The following is a 24,153-nucleotide window of genomic DNA, read 5'->3' on the forward strand; positions in this document are numbered from 1 at the left end:
TTTTGTTGCACAGCCATTGATGGCGGTTTGTCTGATGGCAGCGTCCATTTTGTTAGGTTATGTGGTTGTTGTGTTGATTTACATGCTTCAGGTTTGTATTCATTTGCCATGGGGTTTAGGACATAGCTTGATTCAAGTTTCCTTTTTTCCCTTTCAAAATAGGAACTCATGCCATTTGATGCTGCTCCAGAGCTTTTCCGACTTGAAGCCTGTAGCACAGCCAGCTTAGCAGCAGATGCAGCTAATTCAGCCTCCACATCAAGCTGCTCCCTTCTCCTCCTCAACTGTTGCTCCTGCTCCTCCAAAGCATGCTGTTCCTTTAAAGCTGCAGCACGAGCAACAAGTGCAGCTGTCTCTGCCTCAGCTTTAACTCGTGCAGAGGATGTGGTACTGGACCTACCACTGCTACCACTCTTGGCTGAACGTTTGCTCCCAATATTTGAAACACTGTCACCGGGATTTATGTCATCCTCAACATTTTCATGATCATTTACACAACCTTCATTGCAAGAGACCCACCTTTTCACATCATTGACACACTCATCATTAAACAGCATCTTTGTTTTAAACCACGTTTCATGTTTTTCTGCTTCATCAGATGGTAATAGACATGACAATGCATTTCACCTCTTCACACACATCCACCAATTCCCCAAGAGCATTTTGTACCTGTGTTTTTTCACCCTTTAACATGTAACTTTGTATCGTTTTTCTTATGGTGACTGCTTTGTTTAGCTTTGCCTTATTACCATTCTGCAACCTGTCCAATTTCTCGGCCAGTGCTTTAGCAGTGAGTTTAATCACTCGTTTATGAGTTTGTGTTCCCATCCCGCTAGTCACACTGCCCGGTTTACTAGCGGTCACCACGTCAGTTCCGGTAATGCCAGACACAGCGTCCTGCGTCTCCATCCAACAGTCAGACGGTCCGCAAATAGTTCGCGATTTAATCAACGCAAAGTCTGTGTTCTGTTCAAGTCGGTAACCAATGCATTGGATTTACATGCGCATTTAAATGGCCATTACAGTGTAGCGCTACACATACCTTACCTCAGCTGATCCGATGCTCACTAGCCGCTTAGCCTTAGCTCCGCAGCTCCTGTCGCGTAACAGCCACGAAAAACTGCAACATCCTCCAACATGCAGAGATCCAACAACTGCCAGCCGCTCTCCTCCTGCGACACCTCCGGTCCGTGCCAAGCGTGCCGAAGTTTCCAAACAAAGGTCCAACGTTGCGTGGTTTTTGACTAATGTTAAAGGAGCTTAGTCTACTACAAGCTACTGAGGGTTTTGACCCAGGAGCGACATATGACGCGCTTAATTGTCCAAATTTCCTTCTGTGTAAGGTTCAGGAACGAGTCCACACGTCTCCCAAGGTTTATTCGTTGCACAACCAAAATGTGAGTCCCTCCATCCAAACATTTGACATTCCAATCTTGTGCCTTAGCGGTCAAAAACCGTTTGCCCCTCCGGGGTCACACAACACCTGCCTGCAACAGATTTCCCACTACCTTTATTGCTGTGATCTGAATGACCACAGCGCCACCTACTGTAACAACAAAAAATACAAATTCACCCTGCTTCCCCATAACATTGCATTTGGCTCCTACAGTGCATAAATGCATTCACAACCTGTAGGGACAATCAGATGAAGTTATGTTTTTGCCATGAAATAAGGCAGAAAATGTTAATGAAAACTTGATGTATGCATTTACCTCACTCTCTAGCTCCCTTCCAGGAGCCAAATTTAGTAGGTCTCTCGCAAATATCTGGTATGGACCAATTTTGCTCCACAGCACACCCGCACCCACAGTCGCTTGCCAGACCAGATGTCAGCTATTACTGAGAATTAGAAGACAGAGTTGTTTAATTAGATTCAGTTGTAATTAGTTGGGCATCGCATTTCATTTTCCATGTATGTTGTTACTTTAACAAATAGTTTTAATATTTATACTTACATTCTCCAGGGGTAGTTGAAATTGTGATCGTTGATGTTGCTGTGTTGTCAGACTCACTGGGACTCTGTGGAACGGTAAGCGACTGCACACTCAGTGTCTCACTGGGGCTCTGGGGAACTACAGACCTTAAGGGGCTAGTCTGCAGTGCCTGAGGAGTTGGTGAAGCTGTTATCCATTTACAAGGGATCCGCGTCTGTGGTTCCACATATTTTTTTAAGTGGTCCAGGTTTATTTTTTCCATGATGGTTCCCTTTTTAGTGAGAAGATCAACACTTTTCCCATCAATCTTGTGAATAGTAAATGGTCCCAATAAATCAGCTTCCATTTTCCCCCCTTTCCTCTGTTCTTGTCTAATGTTCTTTCTAAGGACTCTGTCACCAACTGCGAGGTTGTCGTCCTCCCCCTTTGCCAACTTTCTTTTTCTCACCCTCCTTTGTGACTCTGTAATGTCGACCTCCACTTGAGCATACACATCTTTTAAGTTTGTGCTCTGTATACACAGGTCCTCATTTTCTGCGAGTGCATTGACATGTGCATCACTTATCTGTAATATGGATATAGAAAAATTAACATAAGTATAGATTATGGGGCGAAAAAAATAGACATGCATACCAATGCAGCTTCTACTGCAGAAAATGCCATTATACCTGGCAATTGTCTGGAATTTCAGACGGATAACGGGCCTCCCTTCCGTACATTGAAAAAAGAAAGTGGAATATTTGGTGGTCATTTGTTTTTTTGTGCGGAGGCCAAACACTGTAGGCCTTATGTATGTGTCCCAGTTACACGGGTGGTCCTACACCATTTTTCTCAAAGCCCTGAAATTGGAAGAAGAATCACTTATTCTCCGTGTTTACACAAATTGCATTAGATGATATAAGGAGAGAAATGAATTGTATGTATGTATGTATTTTTACCCTTGAATGGGTCCATTAAGTTTTTCTACTAAGCCACTGGTCTGATGATGATACGGTGCACAAAGGCTTCTCTCGATACCCAGTTTCACACAGAGGTCCATGTTGATCTAGAAAATATATTGGATATGAAAACATATTTTTTTAAAACAGCTTTGCTTTGGATAAAAATACAATTCTCTTACATGTCTCAGGTTGAACTTACTTTGTTGACAAATTCTTTGCCCCGATCTGTGAGGATGCGTTTTGGTGCACCGTATTTGTAGAAGAAATCTACAATGCACTCAGTAACTTCCTCAGCCCTCTTGCTTTTGAGGGGATAGACCTCTAGCCATTTGGTGAAGTAGTCCACCATAACACAAATGTAAATGTGTCCGTTCTTGGTGCACTTTAATTTGCCTAAGAGGTCCATCCCCACAAGTTCAAAAGGCTCTGACACCTTGAATGCAAGCAAATACAAAACATCAATATGACATCAATCAGAATCAGAATTGGGGTTTATTGCCAAGTATGTTTATATATACAAGGAATTTGTTTTGGTGATTTTGGTGCAGAACAATTAATACAGAACTAGAAAGAAAAATAAGTGAAAGACTTAAATTGAATAAGATTAAAAAATAGGCAATAAGAATACAAATATAAAAAGCAATACGTATAATACAAAATATGTACAACGGATGTGATTAAAAACTGTACAGATTTGCAGGATATTAGTGAGTGCAAAAGCTTACAGTATAAAGTTAAAAATAAAAATAGTGCAGCGTACAGACAATCTAAAAGTCCAGTGTGCATCCAATGTTTACAGTTTTTCTTGATTGCTTTGATGCAGCAGTCAACTCAAACTCCACATTTTCAAAACAGTTAACTCACAGGCCAAAACAGCACCACTCATGGTCAAAATGACACATTTTGTTTGCAAACGGCTCTAACCGTGCTAAAACCTTTAAAATATGCTACAAAAGCAAATTTTGCCTTCAAACAACACAACTTGTAAACAAGTGTATGAGCTCTTCCAATCAACCATTACACAGTGGACAGCAAAATACAAAATACAGCACTCAGTACGAATTAGTGCACCATTGCTTGTCATTGTAGCCTATTACTGTACATAGCTGTCATGCCAGTGCCATTTGTTGTCAAATTTGCCTTCTTGCAGAGAATTGGATCCAGAATCAGAAATGCTTTGATGCAAATTTTATTGATTCCATTGATTCTTTTTTTCAAACTGTGGCTGAAAACTGAAATACTGTAAATATTACACAAAATACATGTTAACCAAAATAAAATCTATTAGAGGATAAGAAATTAAGAAAATTAAAATAAAATCTATTACAGTAAAGTATAAAAATCTATTACTGTAGAGTATAAGAAATAGCCACTATTGATACTCAGTCTCTTCTGCCTTAGACCTCTTCCATCCATGTTGGCAAAGAACAACACAAACGCTGCACCTTTGAAGGCCTGCAGACTGATTGCTAATTGAAGATTTGTGTGAAGGAGTGTCAAACAGGTGCTTCAGTGATTTCATACTGATGTAGGTAGTTTCTAATAGTTAGGAACAGATGGTTTCTGTTTGGTTAGCATAGCTAAAACAATGGAGTTTGGACTGCTTGAATGAAATCCGTGTTAACTGCTCTGCAAAAGGGTGGGGAAAATGTGTCAATCCAATGAGAAAGGGTTAACACATTTGCAAGAGGTGTCTTGTGCTCTGCTGAGACAGTGATGATGAAAACCGAGTGGATCCCAGTTTCTTTAAGCAGGTCAAAGCAATCAAGAAAAACTGTAATTACACGCTTAGGTTAATTTCATAATTCACCTGTATGGCTGCGTTTTGTCCTTTATACAGGCCCTCTTTTTTTGGCATTCAGGACATTGGGCAATCTAACAAAAGAAAAAAAAAAACAGGCAAGTAAAAGCATGAACTCTAAAAGATATATTGCAGCTACAGCCCATAAGGCTTTGCGTTGGACTAAATGTGTGGTATGTTAAGCTTGGTCATGTTTTAAACATGCAATTGTTACTTACTGTTTGTGTTTTTAATGTCAGTATTCAGAGGATGTTGTTTGATGCAGTTAGATTTAATTTTGTGTTTATCTGTAGTTTGAATTTGTTTTGACGTTAACTGAGAAGACAGTTGCATTTAATTAGAAAGTTACTGCTTCACTATTCAAGTTTCCAAGGTCATGTTACCTCATGGGGTGTGATTTGATAATGTGATTTGATAATAATTTAACAGTGTTAAACATACGTTCCCCCACACACTAGCTAATCCAAGAACTTCAACAATATTGGATATTGAGCAAGAAAATGAAGTAATGATGTACATACCCATTTTGTGATGTCTGCCTTTATTCCAGGCCAGTTATACCTCTGAAGAATAGCATGCAGTGTTTTGTCTACTCCACAGTGAGCCCCAATAGCACTAGCATGAAACTCCTCAAAGATATTACTGGCTTCTTTGGGTGTTTGGACTACCTTTGAAAGGTGATGCTGCTGTTCATCTTGCTTTCTCTGGCATAGATAATAAAGCTGCCCGTCTGGGGGTTGTGTTGCAATTACAAAATTCAACATTTCAACATTTCAAGAAATCAAATTTTAGACTTAAACAATGCAATGGATACAGTGCTGTTATGCGGGTTGCCTTACCTCTTAAATGGAAATTCTCTGCCCTACGTTTGAGAATGTATCTCTGGTTTTTTTGTGTAGTCTGGAGGGTAGATGTTGTTTTTTTTAAGTCCACAATTTCATTTGTTTTTTTAGGATCCATTGTTTGCTCCTTAAGTTTTTTTGTGTGTTTGCTTGTAACAAATTCTGTTCTAAGCCAATGGACTATCACCTGCTCCATCCTACTTATGTAGTCACTCCTCTTCTGGGCTATAATTACTTTATTGCTAGAACCCCTGGCACTTTTTTTTCAGTAGCTGAATTTGAGTTAGAATTAAAAAAAAACAACCAAAAAGTAATTAGTTCTTGTTTTTTGTTGCAAAATCAATGTGACATCTTACCTCACTCACTATTTAAATGTCTTTAACTCTGTGTTGAAATAAGAAATGAGAATGAAATGAATACAAAATATATACCTGAGACTTTGTTCTTTCATTTGGTGTGCATTTTTTTTTAACACTATGATGTACTGATCCCAAGATATATATAAAAGAGTATGAAAAGTGTGACAAGATGCCCTCGTCTCCCCCCAGAAAATAATGAAAATCAAGGCAGAAGCTGTGCTATTGGTCATTTCAGCTCCATAAAGTCACCAAACAAGTTAAGTCCAACATTGTTGTGTTTGATTGCAGAACTTTACATTGCTTTTGATATAATTATTCTATAAATAAAAACAAGACACGTTTGTTATAATTTTCCTGTTGCTCCGCGATGTCAATTATTTAATGTATTTTCATAGTGTTGCCAGATGTAGATCGTCACGTTGGTTGTTCATTTCTTGTTGTTTCTCAGACATCGATGATGCGCAGGTGATGAAAGAACTTCCGTTGACACCAACTTGTTTGCATAAGAATATGTTTATTCCAAAGTTTCAGCATCGATCAGGCTTCTAGAATACCTGGGAGAACACCCTCAGCCAATATAGTGTCTCCCTGAATCTCAGTTCAACATGCACTTATTTATGATCGAGGTGTGTATGTTTATTTTACCATATAAGGACGGAGACCCCCTTTTCTTTCAGTTCGAGGGGCGCCTGATACATCACCTTATATGGAGTGGGCCTCTTCTTACTGTACATCATTTTAGACAGGACATATGACATATACAAAGCATTCCAGCGCCACTTGTGTAAGCAACTCACATCTCAGGTCAGATACTACACTTTCAAAAATTATTTTGTTGCACAAATGTGCAGAGTCGAAGTGAGCTGTAATGTAGCGATCGATAAAGCCGTATTTTTGGAGAAAACACCTTGATCAATGTCCTGAATGTCCGTGAATGTCCTCACATAGGCTCAAGGTTACCAGTTGTTTTAGGTTGACACCAAACAAAATATTACCTAGATCCTGACGTAGTTTATGGATAAGTGAAAATGCGTGTGATTGTTAAGGGTCAGTAGCCTAGAGGATAATCCAGCGGGTTAATGTCTTGCTTATTATTGCTCTCGTGGGATCCAGTCCAGTTAATCACAATGCAAAAAATATTTTATTTTCATACACGTTTTTACTGTGGTGGATGTGATTAACTGCTCACATTATACAGTCATTTTCGCCGCAATACATGTGAAATGCGACCTGAAAATCGCCATATGATTGTGATTATGATTGAGTTGCCAGAGTTGGATCGTCACGGTTAAAAAGTATATGATTTGTTATACTGTGTAGTGTCGTGGGTGATGCAATGCAGGGTTGAAAGAGCCGTAGATTATATAAAAACCGTGCTAAATATGTTCGGGTATTTCCTGACACAAGCTCGTGGTAACCAGTTGCTTTAGATGAGCTCAAAACAAAGTGTTACACAAATGCTGTCATAATTAATGAATACGTGACAGGGACCAAGTTGGAGCAGAGAGTCTGTGGCTCACCGTGATGCGAGGGCATCTGCGGTGTATTATATTATTGCTCAGGTGAGATCGAAACCAGGTTTACACACACTTGTAAATACTTTATTTTCTGACATTTAATTTTTTTCGCTGGTGGCTGTGATGAACTGCTCACTTATACAATAATTTTTGCCGCAGTTGATATGAGAGGATAGCTGAACATCGTCAGTGATGTGTTATGAATGTGTGGCGAATCCAGCGACTGAGGCAGAAAACCACTGCTGCTGTTAAGTAAACACAGAAACAGCTGGCTTACGGAAACCAGTTGGGGTAGCAACCAGTAGGGCGATATCACCGGCCTGCCTGCAGCTGTTGCTGTGATAGAGAGAACTGAAAGACTTTTGATGGACAAAACTTTTTTTTTAAATTCAGCCAGGTGCTCTCCTTGGTGCTGGAAGAGCATTGATTGTGTGACTATGATGGACAAAACTGCAAATTTCAAGTTTTTGTTTTCTCCTGACCAGTTTTGATTTGTATTTCTGGTTTTGTTTATTTTGTGTATTATTTTATGTAGTGCTCATTGTATACCCAGTGGTGCCTTTAATTGGCATTGTCCAGTAAATGCAGATAATTTTCAAATGCATTTCTTTTGTGTAGTTAATCTATGTGATTCTGAGCTGAGTGAGTTTTGTTTTGTTCAGATAATCAGCCTATGTACTCCATGTAGCCTAATCCAGTACATGTTCTACTATCTAATATGTGGTTCAGTATATTGTTCTACTAGAGCAAACACTTTAATGTGGTGTTTGGAGTTGTGCTCTCTGTTGTTGGAGAAAATACAGGCAAGCCTTACCCTTTTGAGGCGCATTAAAGTACTATACTTAAAAGAACAATTGTAGCCTTGACTGTCTGCTCTGTTTGATTGTACACAGTCAGGTGTGTTAAATTGAGAGGCATTGTGAAATAGCATGAAAGCTCCATGCTTACTATGTTTTCTCACGTGAGAGAAAGTTGCATTTAAATAAGATGTAGCAACTGAAACCAACTTTAAAGTCGCTTAGAGGCTGAGGTTGAGCCTGGATGATCTGTGATGCGCTAACAAAAGATTCGCTGAGATTCAAAAGTACGTTTGAAAAAGATTTATTAATGAAAAGAATCAAGTCATTATAACGTGCACAAACTATACTTAAAGTCATAACAGCGATCAAAAGAAATGCGGTCAACAAAAAATACAGCGACCCAACTCGCCCTCCCCCCCCCCCCCACACAGGTGAAAAGGTGAATTTATTAACTATCATTATCACCATATCCATTGTGACCCAAATCTCCATAATCCTCGCAATTACTAAAAAATAATAAATAAAAAAATCCCGAACACAAATGAATAAGAATACCAAAATATACCATCAAAACTTAATATGATAAAAATGTTCTTATTTCAGAATTAACTCATTTATGGCTCCTACATAAGATATATTTGTTAAGTTTTTATTTGCAGTCTTGTGATGTGCTACTGAATCAACCAGATGGCAATAGTAATGTTATAAGCTAAGGGGCAAAATAGAAATGTTTATTTTTTTTAAAGTTATTTTATACTACCTCGATGCATTGGTATCCCACATTGTCCCACATTGTCCCACACAAACGTAGTCTTTGTCCCACATCTGGGGTCTGTTTCAGAAAGCGGGTTTAGTGAAAACCCCGAGTTTGTTAACCCTGAAATGAGGGAAACCTCGGGTTTGCCGTTTCACAAAGAGAGGTAACTATAACTCTGAGTTGGTTACTATGGTAATTGGGTCTGTGAACCTAGAACCTGTAACCTCTAGAATATAAAACCCTCATTCGACTTCCTCATTCATTCAGCCCTTCTCACGCGTTTGTTTGAGCGGTTACCGAATTAAAAGAAGAAACGTTGCGTCTCTGTGCAGCTCTGACCCCTTTGAAAAAGTATTTTATAATTATGATAAAAAAAAATCAAAAGACAAACCTGTGTCCAAGTCATCATTTTTAGATTTTCCACCACCACTGCCAAGAGCACTCAAATAAGACGCCGTAAGTTATTGGATTTTTTTTTTTTTAAACAAAATTCAGTTTAATCAACATGAATTATAATGTATGTGAAGTCAGAATCATGTAAGGGATAGAGCTAATGCACATTAAAACAGCCACTGAATAATATTTCATTAGTTTAATATTTAAAATATGATTGAAGTGCTTCCATGTACATTTTTTTTCTCCCTCTGGATTGCTCCTAAATTAATATAAATTTTGGCTTCCGGTGATTAAGTATTAAATAAATAGACCAGTTCAAACTTGCAAATTTACTCGAGCAGCAGTTTCTTCCCATGCCGCTTCTCTCTCTTTTGCAGCTGCAGCCGTGTTACTTTATTTTTCTAAAAACATGCTTGTATTCCCTGAACGTCCGCATGAGGATTTCAAGCTCCACTGGTGTGACGTAGGAGGACCTCTTTTTGTGTACCGTTGCGATGGTGAATCGTGGTATCGGGGCTCCATTAATGCTGGCTTTTTACAGTCAGCGTGCACGCGCTTAACTCTGGCTGAACCTACTCAGAGTTGATTGAACTAACTCTGATCAGCTGTTCTGGAACCGAAAACTCTGAGTTTCCTATCTCAGAGTAGATCAACTCAGAGTTCAGGGTTAGACTCAGAGTTTGTTGAACCTGCTTTGTGAAACGGACCCCAGATCAGCTCCTGGGAGTCTGCGTGAGTTAGCTGATGTTATCCACTCGACGGTGTTTTGCTACGTTGCCTAACTGGCAAATCGTCTGCGACAGCAGACAAGCTAACAGTAGCTTGTTGCCAGCAGCTTACAGCTGGCTGGCTAACCTTAGCCTAGGCAGGTATTGCAATGATATTGGCTAATAGAAAACAATCAACAACAATAAGTTGTGGGTCTGTTTTGATCCCCAAAAGCAATCGAAGGTCTCCATGATTCGCATGCCCTGCCGATGTTAACTCTAGTTTTCCCTTGACGTTGGTCACATTCCTGTTTGGTCAGACGGGGGCTTCACTAGATACAGATACAGACTAGATATTCTTGTGTGTAGTTTTTGTTGGTGTTGTTGTGGGTGCCGGGCATTTGTTTGCATTATCCATCTCCATTTCACAGCTTGCGTTGTCTGGTATTGCACACTGTTGACTGTAGTGGCGTAGAATGAGCTCCCAGCAGAGGTACTCGCGAACACGCAGATACGTCACATCCTCTTGTTTCCCGGAAAAACCAGCCCGAGCGCTTTACATAAAAATCAGCCCACAGGTTGTTAGAGTCAATGGAGGAAGTTGGGGAAGGTCTCAATTTATCAGTTCCTCTACTGTCCCTTCACACATTGGCAATAAAAAATTATATTTGATTGATGAATATATGTAAAATCTTACATATAGCCCCTTTAAGTAGTTCAAATTAAAGTGTATACACACTTTAGATCTGTTTCTTTTTATTATTCTTGTCCTTCTCCCATCAGAAAATTGAGGTGAACAACAAGTCAGTGTTTGATCTCTTGTCCAAAACAACAGAATACCTCCAGCCTAACCCAGGTAAAAAAAATTGATCATATGTACATTTTTTAAAAGATGTTTTTTTGTCCTCAACACCAATTGCAAAATAAATCCAGGGTGTGATACCTTTGTTGTTTTTCTCTGCAGCCTCTAGAGCTAAACTGAACATGCTGAACACTGTTTCTAAGATCCGAGGGCAAGTGAAGACTACTGGCTACCCTCAAACAGAAGGCCTGCTGGGAGACTGCATGCTGCGTTATGGTCATGAACTGGGAGAGGACTCTGTTTTTGGTACTGAATTCTTGTATTCTGCAAAATAGTGGCCTTTTACTTCACAACATGCTTTTTAGAGGAGAGCTTGTGTTGATAATCCGTGCTTCTCCAAAACCATTTGGGCTGTAGCCGACTTAATTTTTTCCTTTTTTGGTTCAGTGCCACACCAAACCCCGATTTTAGCCTGCATGAGTCTCATGTTTTACCTTTGAGATGACATCGCTCATGAACCCATCTTATTTAGAACATGATTATTCTACTTCAGGCCCTAATTGTCAGTTTTTTCTTTTCCTAGTCTTTATCTACTATTTAAATTAGCTGTGAAAGAAAACTCAAAACCTTCTCAAGGTTTATCTCTTGTTTTATAAAATACTATTACTATGGAGCTACAGTGAGACCCAACTCTTCCTGCTCTGATTACATTTTTTCAGTTACTCACAGAGCATAGTTTCTTCATTTCCTGTTTGGCTGAACTCTTCTATGTAATAAGGACAAATTTAACGGTTCTAAAAGTGTTTTACTTGACGCCTTAGCAATCAAGGCATTTGAGAAACTTCTATGTATAAAACTGAATTAACAATTTCACAGACAAAGAATAGCCCGTGAAACGTGGATTTTACTAACAGAGTTCTGCTGAAATGCTGTCTCTCTGTCCTGTAGGCTCTGCTCTGGTGGACATGGGTGAAGCCCTGAGGCAGATGGCAGATGTGAAGGACTCCCTGGACATAAACGTCAAACAAAACTTTATTGACCCCTTGCAAAATTTACAGGACAAGGACCTGAAAGAAATAACGGTACATTACAGCAGCAGCCTGCCCTCTGCCCTGTTGCTAAAGTTCCACAGGTGAAAAACCATTGGCAGTGCACAAAATTACTGGATTTGAAAATCTTGTTCCACAGTCAAAGCCCTGTCTCTTGAGTTCTGATAAATAAAAGTTAAAGGCATCTGATTCAAATAATCTACTCATTATAAATCCCCTGAGAAGCTTCAGTTGGTTGATAACGACCAGATGATTCAAATCTGGTGTTAGAGTACGGAGAAACCTAAAACCTGGAGGAAGGTAGCTCTCCAGGAGCTCTAATACATGATATCAGACACGTGCTGCTCCTTGGTATCTTTTGACATGTCATAAATGCCCCTCGCAATGGTTATTGTTGACAGAGGGATAGCCTTAAGTTTGCTGACTGTTGCTTCATCAATCATAGGTGAAACCAACCACAATAGCTGAGGGTAGTATTAATTAGTATTAAATAGTATTGAAAATGATTTTGTTCAGTTTGTTTGAATCACACTACTTATAGGTGAAGTGGGAAAGAACCTGAAACAAATCAAAGTTTGTGCTCCATTAAAAAACATTCAGTAAGTTCTCGGTTGGTATTTTTTAAGTCATGGCCGTAATGCCAGTATCTGAATAAAATGATTTTCCATTAAAACAAAAAGACATAGATTTGGCATAAAAGAATAAATAAATATCATATGACCTTGTTTGTGAGTTTAAGTGATGTGTAAGATATTTGCAATATGTTGGCAGTGTTCAGACGTGTTGTGAAAAGAAAGAAACATTACACGTTCCAACTTGTATTTTCAGCACCACCTGAAGAAGCTGGAGGGCCGCCGATTAGACTTTGACTACCAAAAAAAGCGTCGGGGCAAAATCCCAGACGAGGAGATCCGGCAGGCTGTGGAGAAGTTTGAGGAGAGTAAAGAGCTGGCTGAGAGGAGCATGTTTAACTTCCTGGAGAATGATGTAAGAGATGAAGAACTTATAAGAAGTTTTAAGAAGTTATAAGAAGAACACATATGTGTCAAACTGTCAAAAAACTAAATTATGAATGCATTTTAATATCTATTTTGCATCCCTGAGTGTTTTAAGTATTTAGGAGCTGATAATCTGACCTCATACCCAACACAAAAAATGTGTCAGGTTTGCCTGGAGCAGCTTCATCAACATAATCAGCTATTTGTATATATGTATTTAAGAATTCCTTTAAATTGTACTAAGTAGGCAGGTGATATTTTTTCCACAGTAGTATAAAAAAGGTTAAAGTTGCTCCACATTTTGATGCTTATCCTTAAATTGGTCCACTTATCAAATGTGTTAACTGAAGTGTGTAAATAAGATGTTTGATACATACAGTATATTGTGAGACAGGCTTAGACATCGCTTGGCAAAGTTTTTACATTCATGCTATTGTGACGGCCCCTGCATAGTGTAAATCAATTGTATTAATGCATGTTTGTTTTGCAGAGGTGCTGGTCAATGCCGCTATACGGAGCACCTGGGTCCATGGCTCAGAGTATAAATACAGCAGCTTCCGGCGCTCTCTCTCGCTCGCTCGCCCTCGCTCTCTGGACTCCACGCCAGCACCATTTCTAGTTTGGTTCTTTCCGTTAGTGCACTCTTCAAACATCTCACCACACCATACTCACACACCCACATGTACACTACTGATAATACAGATTTCACACACCTCATAGAATTTGTTAACTCCTTAATTAATTTACATTCTTTTTGTAATAAATTAATTCATTTACTTTTGGCAACTCGTGTCTCTCGAAGTTGTTTGTCATGGCCTTACGGGCCGGGTTATGACACTATACAAAGTGATGACATCCTTTATGACTCCAGTTATAATTTCTTAATTATCTTAATATTTCACAAAATGAAATGGTTCAGGGCTTTGAAAGGAGTTCTGAGGGTTAAGTTAATGTACAGCATGTGTGTGTTTGGCATGTGGCCAATAGGTGGAGCAAGTGAGCCAGCTGTCAGCACTGATTGAGGCAGCCGTAGATTATCACCGCCAGTCATGTGAAATCCTGGAGGAGCTCAGCGGGAAGCTGCAGAAAAGGTGAGGAGTTTGCTCTGTTGTACTTCACCTCCACTCTGCTGTCTATCAGTGTTGTGACCAAGTCAGCTTTGCTCAAGTCTTAAGCAAGTCTCAAGTCATTTTTTCTTGGGCAAGTCAAGTCAAGTCACAGGTTATGTCTTGTTAAGTCAAGTCCTCAGTTAAGGCAAGGCAAGTCAAGTCCTAGTCAAGTCACTTTTTTCCACCCAAGATACAGCACTCTTACCTGTAGTAGCCGCTCTTTAAAAAGAGAAAAGACAAGGTATTAGTAGCCCGTTTAATAATGATATTATTGGCCAATTTATATAGCCTGTTCAAAAAGTATGCCAATGAATTGTATCCGTATTATCTTGGCACAAACGCAGACATGATGATGGTCTGGTCTGAGACCATATTGAGTAGTAACGAGTATGACTGATGGCTTCTCTTTGGTGAAAAAACATCAGGTGGTAGGGATCTTTGATGTTGAATGTTGTAATAGCGAGGAGTTTGAATTACAGCCAGTCATCCAATTATGACAGTCGCATACCGGGGAGCTTTTGGAGTCCTCCAATCATGATTCCCAGTTTCCCAGTAAATTCCGGTCGACACAGCAGGTCTGTGAGCAGTATATTAAGAAAATAGGGTGTCAGTGTTCTTGAATTAAAGTGTGCATTGTGGTACAGATAATGGCAGTGGTTCACAGGAAGTGTGCTTATTTAAAGCCAAAATACCCCCGAAGCGGGGGTATCGGTGGGTGGAGCCAAGGTAAGAATGTCCCGTCCCTTCCGATAACCAAAACACACATCTAACCTCGCAAAAAAACAGCAAAGATCCCGTATGGTTGTAATGTTTTGGCTTCACTTTTAGGGAGCTGTCATGTCATCCATCTTTTTATGCAGTCTATGAAAGGGATGTACCACAAAGCAAGTTCAAAATATCCAGGCTTTCTTTGGTCTAAGCTAGCTGAAGCCCCAGTAAGATATACTGGGTATCAAAGTTGGCTATCAATTCTCAATGTAAACCCAGGATAAATTCCACAGTCTCAGTACATGTGCACATTAAAGGGGTTGTCTAACTCGTTATTTGACTCTATATTGGCACAAAATGGAGTGATCATTTTTCACCTACTTCGGTGAGGTTGTTATAAACGGCAAAGAAGAATTGTTATTATTTTACCTCTTGATACCCATCAGAAGTAAATAAAGTTATAATGTGACAAGTACACATAGTAGAGCCCTTTAACTTTAGATATGAACAGAATATTTAAACAGTATAGACAATAAATGCAGCAACGCCTGAGAGCTTGTTCAGGCAGGCAACTCGAGCTGCACTAATTTCACACTTGATGTGTCATTCTCCACAAACACCTCACAAACACTTACTCCTAATTGAGCGGTCTATTTAAGATGAAAGATTTCTGGTCTCTACTTCTGCTCAGTCATTGCCACAGCTGCCCTGCACCAGTAATGCACTCATACTTTCAGCCCCACCACCACCCCAGCATCCACCTGCAGGCTCCGGCTAGTGGGTTAAAGATATAATCTCATCACTCCTCAAACTGCATGTAAAATAAATCTGTGAGGAGTGATGAGGTCGGAGCCTAGACGCCAAACACAAGCTATGTTCTGCTGCTGCAATAAACATTTCAAACTATCACAAACGTGAGTTGCCTGACTGAAATGCATTTAGGACTTGCGCTGTCAATCATCCTCTTAATCATCATTTTAGTTTTTATTTAAATCAAAATAAAGTTGAAAATAGATTTTTTTTATCTATTTTGTTGCTGCAATATCAGGAGCATTAATCCAGACCCAGCAATGTAATCCGCAGTAGTCTGTATTGTTTTTTCAGTTTATGGATGATCTGCTGTGTGAAATTTCAAGTGTAAATATTACCTGAAGCAAATTTGCAAAATCAAGAGGAGGAAGGGTTTGAATTCCTGCATCTATCTAAATATCTAAATGTATGCAGGTTACTGTAATGCAGGAGAGCAAAGAGCTGGTCGTTTATGAATAGCAATACAAATCTGTAAAAGTAAACTCTACCAATCCAAGAAACAATAGCTCATTTTTGCCCCTGTCAACCCTGAGAGTCTTCAGCTTTGTCTTTGAGCTAAATCAGTGAAGCATCACTTCATTTACTTTCTTTCACTTTATGGTACAAGATGTTTTTCACTTTTCATTCTCTCATACCAGGATATCCACAGCCAGCAGCCGGCCCAAGAGAGAGTTTAAACCAAAGTCCATCAGCAGTATTGAGACCCTGGACAACAGAGAGCACAATGGCCTTTCCTACAACTCCTCCCTTAAATCTATTGGTACAGCTGCCACATTTCTTCCCTAATCATGTCTTCCCCTGTGTTTTTTGCTTTCTTTTGTGTACTTTTCTGTGTTAGCCCAAGTTTTATTTGGTTTTTTTTTAGTTCTAGTGTCTCTGTTATCCCTTACCGATATCCAGATTACCCACACTGTCAATGGGAAAAGTAAGTACTTCTTTATACAGTGTTCATCTTTCATTCTCGCTTCCCCATCCATCAGTTTCTCACAAACAATCCATGAACTATTTGGATATTGTTAAAAGACTTATTAATAGTAAAGACTGATAAAAGGTCTAATCAGCATTTCATTTCCAAGTTTTACACTAGTAGTAAAGTAGGAAGTAGCAGTTACATTCTGAACAGGGGCGGCTGTGGCTCAGTGGTAGAGTCGGTCGGAAGGTTGGAGGTTCGATCCCCAGCTCCCTCAGTCTACATGTGGAAGTGTCCTTGGTCAAGACACTGAACCCCAAACCCTGGTGGCATAGCCAACAAGTTTGAAAGTGATAACTGATTGACAGTTGGGCACTTTAGTTAGCAGGTAGGTGTGAATGGGTGAATGTGACATGCAGTGTAAAAGCAGCTTCGAGGGGTCACAAAGACTAGAAAAGTGCTTTATAAGTACAGTCCATTTACAGTCCATCATGGTAAATGGTAAAATGGTCCATTTACCATTTCTGCAGTCAGTGTGTGTGTGTGTGTGTGTGTGTGTGTGTGTGTGTGTGTGTGTGTGTGTGTGTGTCCCACAACGAATGGCAATATTCACAGTGAGTAACACACACTAACGTTGCTCTCACATCTCTGTATACCAGTTCTGAAACAATTAAATGACAGAATATGAAACAACAGCAACACTGATGATAAATTAACCTTGTATACACCAAAATACATCTGCCTCAAATATGAGGATGAATATGTTGGACCGTCAGTCATTTTAAACAAGAAAGTTAATTTGAGATATTGGAGCTTATTGTAAACTTACTTACTTTCTCCAGAGCTTTCGACTGCATCTCGGGCTACATCCACACTACCTAGTTGTTTAGTACAGTTTCAGAGCTAATCTTCAACCATCTGTTGGGACAGGACTATGCTTCTAAGTCAGATTCCATAAGTTTTATTAAAAATAATTATTAATTATGTAAATGATATGATTTAATCTACATTAAATCACCTCCGTATGGGGCACCACTTAACGAAGTTAAGAAAATAACCATCTAATTACCTCAGTCTCATAAAGTATACTAGACTATGTGAGGGCAATTCTCCTCCTGAAGATGTTGTGAATTTGTGAAGAACAAGCAAACTCAATGTTATGAATCAAGTCTCTTTACTTACATTTTACATGCAGCATGGAGAGAAGTGCGAAAGTTCTCTCCCTTGCTGTTGCAGTGTTCAAGCTTATATACAACATCAACAACCCCCTACCCCATCCCCACATGGTACTTAACTCAGCCACATGGCCTTCATCAGCAAGATAAGATGATCCTTCTCTGCTCTCTAGGGGGAAATCAGGGGAAACCGGGGTTCACCAAGTCAACGTCATAAACTAAATTGCCCCCCCCCATATAAATTTAACTTTAGACAAGTTACCCCCTTGATGATCCCTGGAAAATTCCCACAGACTATCAATGAGAGAGAGAGAGAGAGAGAGAGAGAAAAAAAAAGGCATGTCTGTCTCAGGACAGGCAGAGATCAAAATGGAGAATGTGTCCATTAAGTGACCACATGGCTTCGGTGGCAAATAGGGGAGACAAAGAACTCATACAATGGCTGATTTAAAGATAGCCACTGAATGCTGTCCTTTGTCTCAATCAACTTGCACTGAGCACATGGGACGGGTCGAGACCCAGAAAAGGAACTGGGAGGTTTAATTCCTGGCTGTTTAGTCTGGTCAAAAGGTCAGTCCAAAATATTGTATGTGTGTAAGTCTTAAAAATGACAGGTTATAAAAGAGAGAGGTTAATTTAGCATGCAGACTATGTCTTTGTCTAAGCACAAGTAACCTCAACTACAATCAATACCTGACTAAACAGACATTACAACAATACAACTCAGTAACAAATCAAATCAATAACATAACAATACAGCAAACATTCCTGCTTAGCCAATACTGTGAGTTATTCTAGCTTTGCCCAGACCGTGGACGGAAAGGCGTTGCTGTGCTGTGTTGGCAGTTGCAGTCGTTGTGTTGGTGTCCAGTTGGAGGGAAACTGGTCCTTCGTTGCTCTGTTGTCCTTACTTAAAGAGTTAGATGGCAGACTCTTTTAGCTGCTGCTAAACTACAGTTACTAGTTCGTGCTGAGTAAACCGGTAATCTTTTCAGCAGGATCTTGCATCGCTGCTGAGGCATTGCTCGGTTAGCAAGCCATGAGAGCTGTTGAATTGGAAGGAACTGCGGCAGAAGCTCCAACCTTCTTGGAGGGCAGCAGAGAGCTTCTGAGCTTCAGAACAAAAACATTTGTGGTCTTCCGGTTATACATAACAGTCCATAAATGAACACATTCCAATATTGGAGATGCAGTGAATCCTAACACATCCTAACACAAAAAACGCATATCACATGACTATTCATGGACACTGATGATGCGTTTGCCGGTGTAACAGGAACAAACAAAACAGACACTGGTTCGCTCACCCTAAACAGTGACACTTCACGTAGGGCTGATAATGTGGATTGAAACTTTAATCACTCGGATTATAGCTTCAAGGTATGACGAAGCCATTTCTCCTGAAAAATGTGAGGGAGTGAATTCATTCTTCAATCATTTTCTAATCTCTTCCTGTGGTGCAGAGTCGGATGTGTTGGACCATCCGTGCTGTCGTTCCCTCTATGACTTTGAGCCCGAGAACGAGGGCGAGCTGGGCTTCAAGGAAGGTGCCATCATCATCCTCACCAACCAGATAGATGAGAACTGGTACGAAGGCATGATCAACGGAGAGTCCGGCTTTTTTCCCATCAACTATGTGGATGTCATTGTTCCGCTGCCATGATGGCACCATGAGTTCTCTGTAGACTCTCACCTGCCCCGTCACACCCAGCCTCCGTCCTCATCCGGACCCTGGCCTGAACTGCACAGGGCCAGCTCAGCTCCAAGCTGAAGAAAACGACTTATTTCGGATCTTCAAACTGAGCTAGAGGGGCAGTAGTTTTGTCCCAAGCTGACCTTTGACCAAATATCATTGATTACATTGTTTTCGTTGTTGATATTTATGAACCTGAAGCCAACTTAAACCAAGGTATGTGGAACACTCTTCCCGGTTGTTCTGACCCAGGTGAAAATGTCTCGCCTGTTCAAACTCTGTAATCCATCCTACCAGTCCTTCAGATGATGTTGCTTCGTGTTCATGCTGATCCACGTTTATCTTGTTGATGTGTCTGCCTGTTTGTCCTCATTACAGTAAAATGAGGCTCCTCAACTCTTCTGAAGTGCACTAGTAGACATCAGTACTTCCTCAACTAAAACTAATCTCTTTGTTAAATTAGGAACATTATATACAGTTCAGGGTATTTTAAATCACCATTACATTCTCTTATAGTTAACTCAAAGAGTGACAGAGGCTTTTTGCATTTGCATCACAAATACATAGTGATGGCTTGAACTGTCACAGCAAGATGTTTAGAGAGCTGATTCACCCAAATAACCTTTGTATCAAGCGTCACTATCATCTTCAATACAATGGAGATGAAAGAAATAAGAAAATACGTTTTAACTTTGGTGAACTGACCCTTTTATATAAGAGATTGAGCCTCGATTTGACAGCCAGTCTGTAGGTTTATCAAAAACATTTTTATTCAGCCACTGCTGCCCAAGAAGACATCCAATACTGCTCCTGCAGTCCTGTATTCCACTGATACTGTGTTTTGTACACACCACATATATGCCTCATTGTTTATGATGCCTTGTGAGCCTGCAAGTGGTGTCTTGCAAAGTTAATTGATAATTCCAGTTTACTGCTCTGCCCTGTTCTCGGTTTCCTTGTTTTGGCCTTCAGTTATACCAACACAATAACACAAAGCAAGAAACACAAGCATTCAACAAGCAGCATTTAAACAGGTCCCAAAGCTACACTAACCAATAATTATAAATCCACAATGGGTCAGATGCTGCAGCCCAATAATTTACTGTTTTGGTTCTTTCTCACTTGACTGACTGACTCACTTCAAAATGTTCTGGTAGCCACAGCTCTTGGGCGCTGGTCAAAGCTAACTCACAGAGTTACAGTCACCAGTGTCTGAAAGCCTCACATTCTACACTGGGATCATGACAGACAGTAGTGTTACTACTCTGCTGTAGAAACTTTCTCCTCCCTGTGACATTTGCCTGTTTGCCTGCTGTCCTCTTGCGTGTGGCCCAGAACACATTTTGTTAGAACTGTGATGAACTGAAGTGAATCCCATCTCTCTGAATGTCCTTCTCTCTCTCTGTTTACATGCTTTGATTGTGACATGATGTAAGGATTGTAAGTGCTTCTTGAAATGTTGTCTGTATTGCACTGAATCTCTAGAAACTATGCTTATTGACATGCACCTTTCTGTTTGTTAATGTTTTGTTCTGACTTTTCTTAGTTGCACTTTGTGTTATTCACAATGGGGTTGAATCACTACCATAAAAGATGTATACTAGGGCTGTCAAAGTTAACGCACATTCCTTTTAACGCCACTAATTATTTTAACGCGCGATTAACGCACGCGCGTTCTATTATTATGACCCTCCGCCCTGCTCGCCGTTAGAGAAATCAGGAAGCGATGCAGCTGCAATGTTGTGGATAGCATGCAGAAACAAACCTCAGTGAGCAGAAATAGATAAAGAAAGGGGTCTTTTAAATGACAAATTCAGCCTCAAAGCCCTGCTAGATGGTTCTCTGGACAAGACAAAGGTTATTTCGTTTTACTGTCGATGTGAACTGAGTTACCACCGGCAGTGTTTCCGCTAAATACATTTTGCCGTTCGTTCGCCCGCTCTCCTTGTTGAGGAAGAGCACTGAAACAGTGACAGGATACACAGGACATCAGGACGCTCTCTGTCCGCACACAATCAGTTCTGTAACGCAATGTCAACATTCCTACTGTTGATCTCCGTATGTCCCTATTGTAAATGCATTGATTGTCGCTGTTTATAAAGCTTATTAAAAAAAAGGTGCAGATGTCATTCGGTAACGATCGATCGTTTTGATCGCTACGTCATTAATAACGTCCCTCGTGCACACGCGGCTCACGTGCTGTGAGAACTGAATTGCGAGAGACAATATTTAACTTTTGTGACTTAATTAAACAAACTGCTGATGAAGACAGTCAACACAGCAGTCAGAAAGAGCGGGCGGGGCCAGCAGCTGTACAGAGAGCAGAGGTGCGGGTGTGTTGGGGGGACTGAAGCAAAGCCAAGTGATCACATTAAAGTAGTTTGTGAATTAGAACGTGAATTAAGGTGAAGAAGAGAGTACAATTAAACTGTGGAATCTAGAAAGAGGGTAATCCAGACTGAGAAAGTCTTCTATGTGATGTGCTTCTCAAAGGAAATCATATGCGATGATTGCCATGTTATGCCTTTGGAACATTTTATTTAAACATACATTTGCATAAAGGAAGCATATTTGTCCATTCCCATGTTGATAAGAGGATTAAAAACGTTTTAAAAAATATCTCTTTAAGGTAAATTTACAACTGGTAAAAAATGATTAATTAATTTGCGATTAATCACGAGTTAACTACGGACAACCATGCGATAAATCTAATTAAATATTTCAACCGATTGACAGCCCTAATGTATACATGAAGTGAAAAAGATTTATAACTTCAGATATTCTTTGTACAGATCAGTAATGAAGCCACTATATGAAAGTGAATTGAATTGAATTGTAAAGTATAATGTGGAAGAATAGTTGCTTAACATGTTAAGTCAGACACAAAATGCTCATTCTAATTATCATGTTATTTTATAGCTGTGCAGATAAACCTATTTGTTTAGGAAGTCCCATCACAGCAAAATAGCCTTATAGTATCAGTCATCTCTCTTGGAAACTGCTGGAGAATATTTACTTAAGTTGCACCAGACAAGAGGCCTTTTTACATCGAATGCAGAGAAAAGCATGCCCTTTTTTTTTACTGTGCCCTGTTGTATATTTATATTCTATTATCTTTTAAATAGAATCCTCCCTGCTCTCTGATATGCTCCTGTATTAGTTTGCTGTTGATGGAAACTTAAAATTTTGAACCTTGTTTCTGTTTTCTGGATGAATTTGGGATAATCTACATTTCCACAGCTCTAGATCTGTCTGTCCTGTCATGTTCATAATTTCCCTAGAAAGAATTCAAACTAGTGGCCATAATATAAAACCTACAGGATTGTTACATGGTCAAAGACAGTCTAGTGTTTCTGTAATATTAAGGATACTTTTTAAAAAATACTTGAGATGAGAATACAGTAGACATCCTTAATCGTAACTTGTCAGTACTAATAAAGGGGATGTGCATTTCCTTTTTTTAAATCTGAAAAGTTATTGTGTGACATCAATTTAACATAAACGCCCACCTTAAGTCAGGTTTGGGTCGCTGTCCAAAAATCTACTCTATAGATTACATAAGTTTCTTCTTTTATTAGATGTTGACCAATTGTACTTTTTATACAACAGAAATGTAGAACATTATCTTGGATACTTGCTGTTAGCTTGCTATTGCTTCGTTGTTCAAGATGTTGCATGATGATTTTTTTTCGTCAGGATTGTTATTATGGATCTTTGATACTGGAGAGCTCTTAGCACAGGTTGCTATCTTTAACTATACATGAGAGAAAGGAATGTCCATCAGAAGGTTTGGGCCTACATTCGACCTCCAGAAAACAGATGTTTTAAAGACTCCGGCTTGATTTGAGAAATTGTTCTAAAAATGCAATTACCATAAACCGAGTGGAAACTCTCTATTTCCATTGTTGACAGATTGAAATGAAGGCCATTCAAACTATTATTTGTTGCACTTAGCTCTACTGTATGGATTCACTACTCTTTGATACACTAAACCAAGATCTCTGCCAACACTGTACCTCTGTTTCCCCTTTGCTGTCAAAAAAGTCTCTCCTCAGTATTCATTTAACAACCAACTTTGAGGCAACAAAACAGGCTGTGCAGTTCTGTTTTATTTTTTCAGTAGCATTATTTATGCAAAAGGTGTTTTAAAGATGCTGTAAATGAATATATTAATAATTGAACCATTCTACCGAATTTATTGAAATTGCTGTCCCCCAATGAAAATCATGTTTTAAAAAACAATGAAGTGTTCAGACCTTGCATACATACTAATATCATGTTATGATCTATTTTATCACAAGAAATTAATTGAACCATTACCATTAAACTGAATATATTTTTTAAAAATCCTCTTTTATATGTCACTTCCTATTGGCAGATGGCTGTCCCAACCTCAAACTCCTAAATTTCAATTCATGAAAATAAGATTTAAATGATTTTTGCCAATCTCCAATACATTGTATTTTAATAGATCTTTTTGATTTCTTTTAAAGGGAAGTTGAAAGATTATGTATGTATTATGTATTATGTGTCCCAAGTTTTCATGTCACTACCAAAACACAAAGAGTATAAGTCTGTAGTATCTCTGTACACATGTTCCAAACTGTGTTTGGTAGCCACGTTGTGCCTAGCATTGTTGAGTTATGCTAACAACAACATAAAATATCACTACCGAAACAGTCACTACCGAAACATATGGAAAGGTTTCGGTTGTGACACGATGGTTTCAGTAGTGACAATACATGACGTTCTTTTTTGATGAAAGTAAGTCTTACATAATATAATACATAGATACATATGTCATACATAGATAATTCTGATTTAAATTTTATTTTATTTTACATT

At 39.3% G+C, this 24,153-nt stretch overlaps 1 protein-coding gene across 1 annotated transcript in view; it reads left to right on the plus strand.

Moving 5' to 3' along the window:
- Positions 1–23,821, plus strand: part of sh3gl3a (SH3-domain GRB2-like 3a) — a 59,837-nt gene extending 36,016 nt beyond the window's left edge. The window contains exons 3-9 of the mRNA XM_069679366.1: positions 10,838–10,910; positions 11,019–11,162; positions 11,805–11,938; positions 12,734–12,892; positions 13,891–13,994; positions 16,169–16,290; positions 19,079–23,821. Of these exons, the coding sequence (XP_069535467.1) occupies positions 10,838–10,910; positions 11,019–11,162; positions 11,805–11,938; positions 12,734–12,892; positions 13,891–13,994; positions 16,169–16,290; positions 19,079–19,278 (936 nt within the window). The 3' untranslated portion in view covers positions 19,279–23,821. The remainder of the gene's footprint in view (positions 1–10,837; positions 10,911–11,018; positions 11,163–11,804; positions 11,939–12,733; positions 12,893–13,890; positions 13,995–16,168; positions 16,291–19,078) is intronic.
- Positions 23,822–24,153: the final 332 nt, after the last annotated feature.

Source organism: Semicossyphus pulcher, unplaced genomic scaffold (genome assembly GCF_022749685.1).
Source record: "Semicossyphus pulcher isolate SPU_LCO1_2020_fin unplaced genomic scaffold, fSemPul1.0.p SCAF_1, whole genome shotgun sequence".
NCBI lineage: Eukaryota > Metazoa > Chordata > Actinopteri > Labriformes > Labridae > Semicossyphus > Semicossyphus pulcher.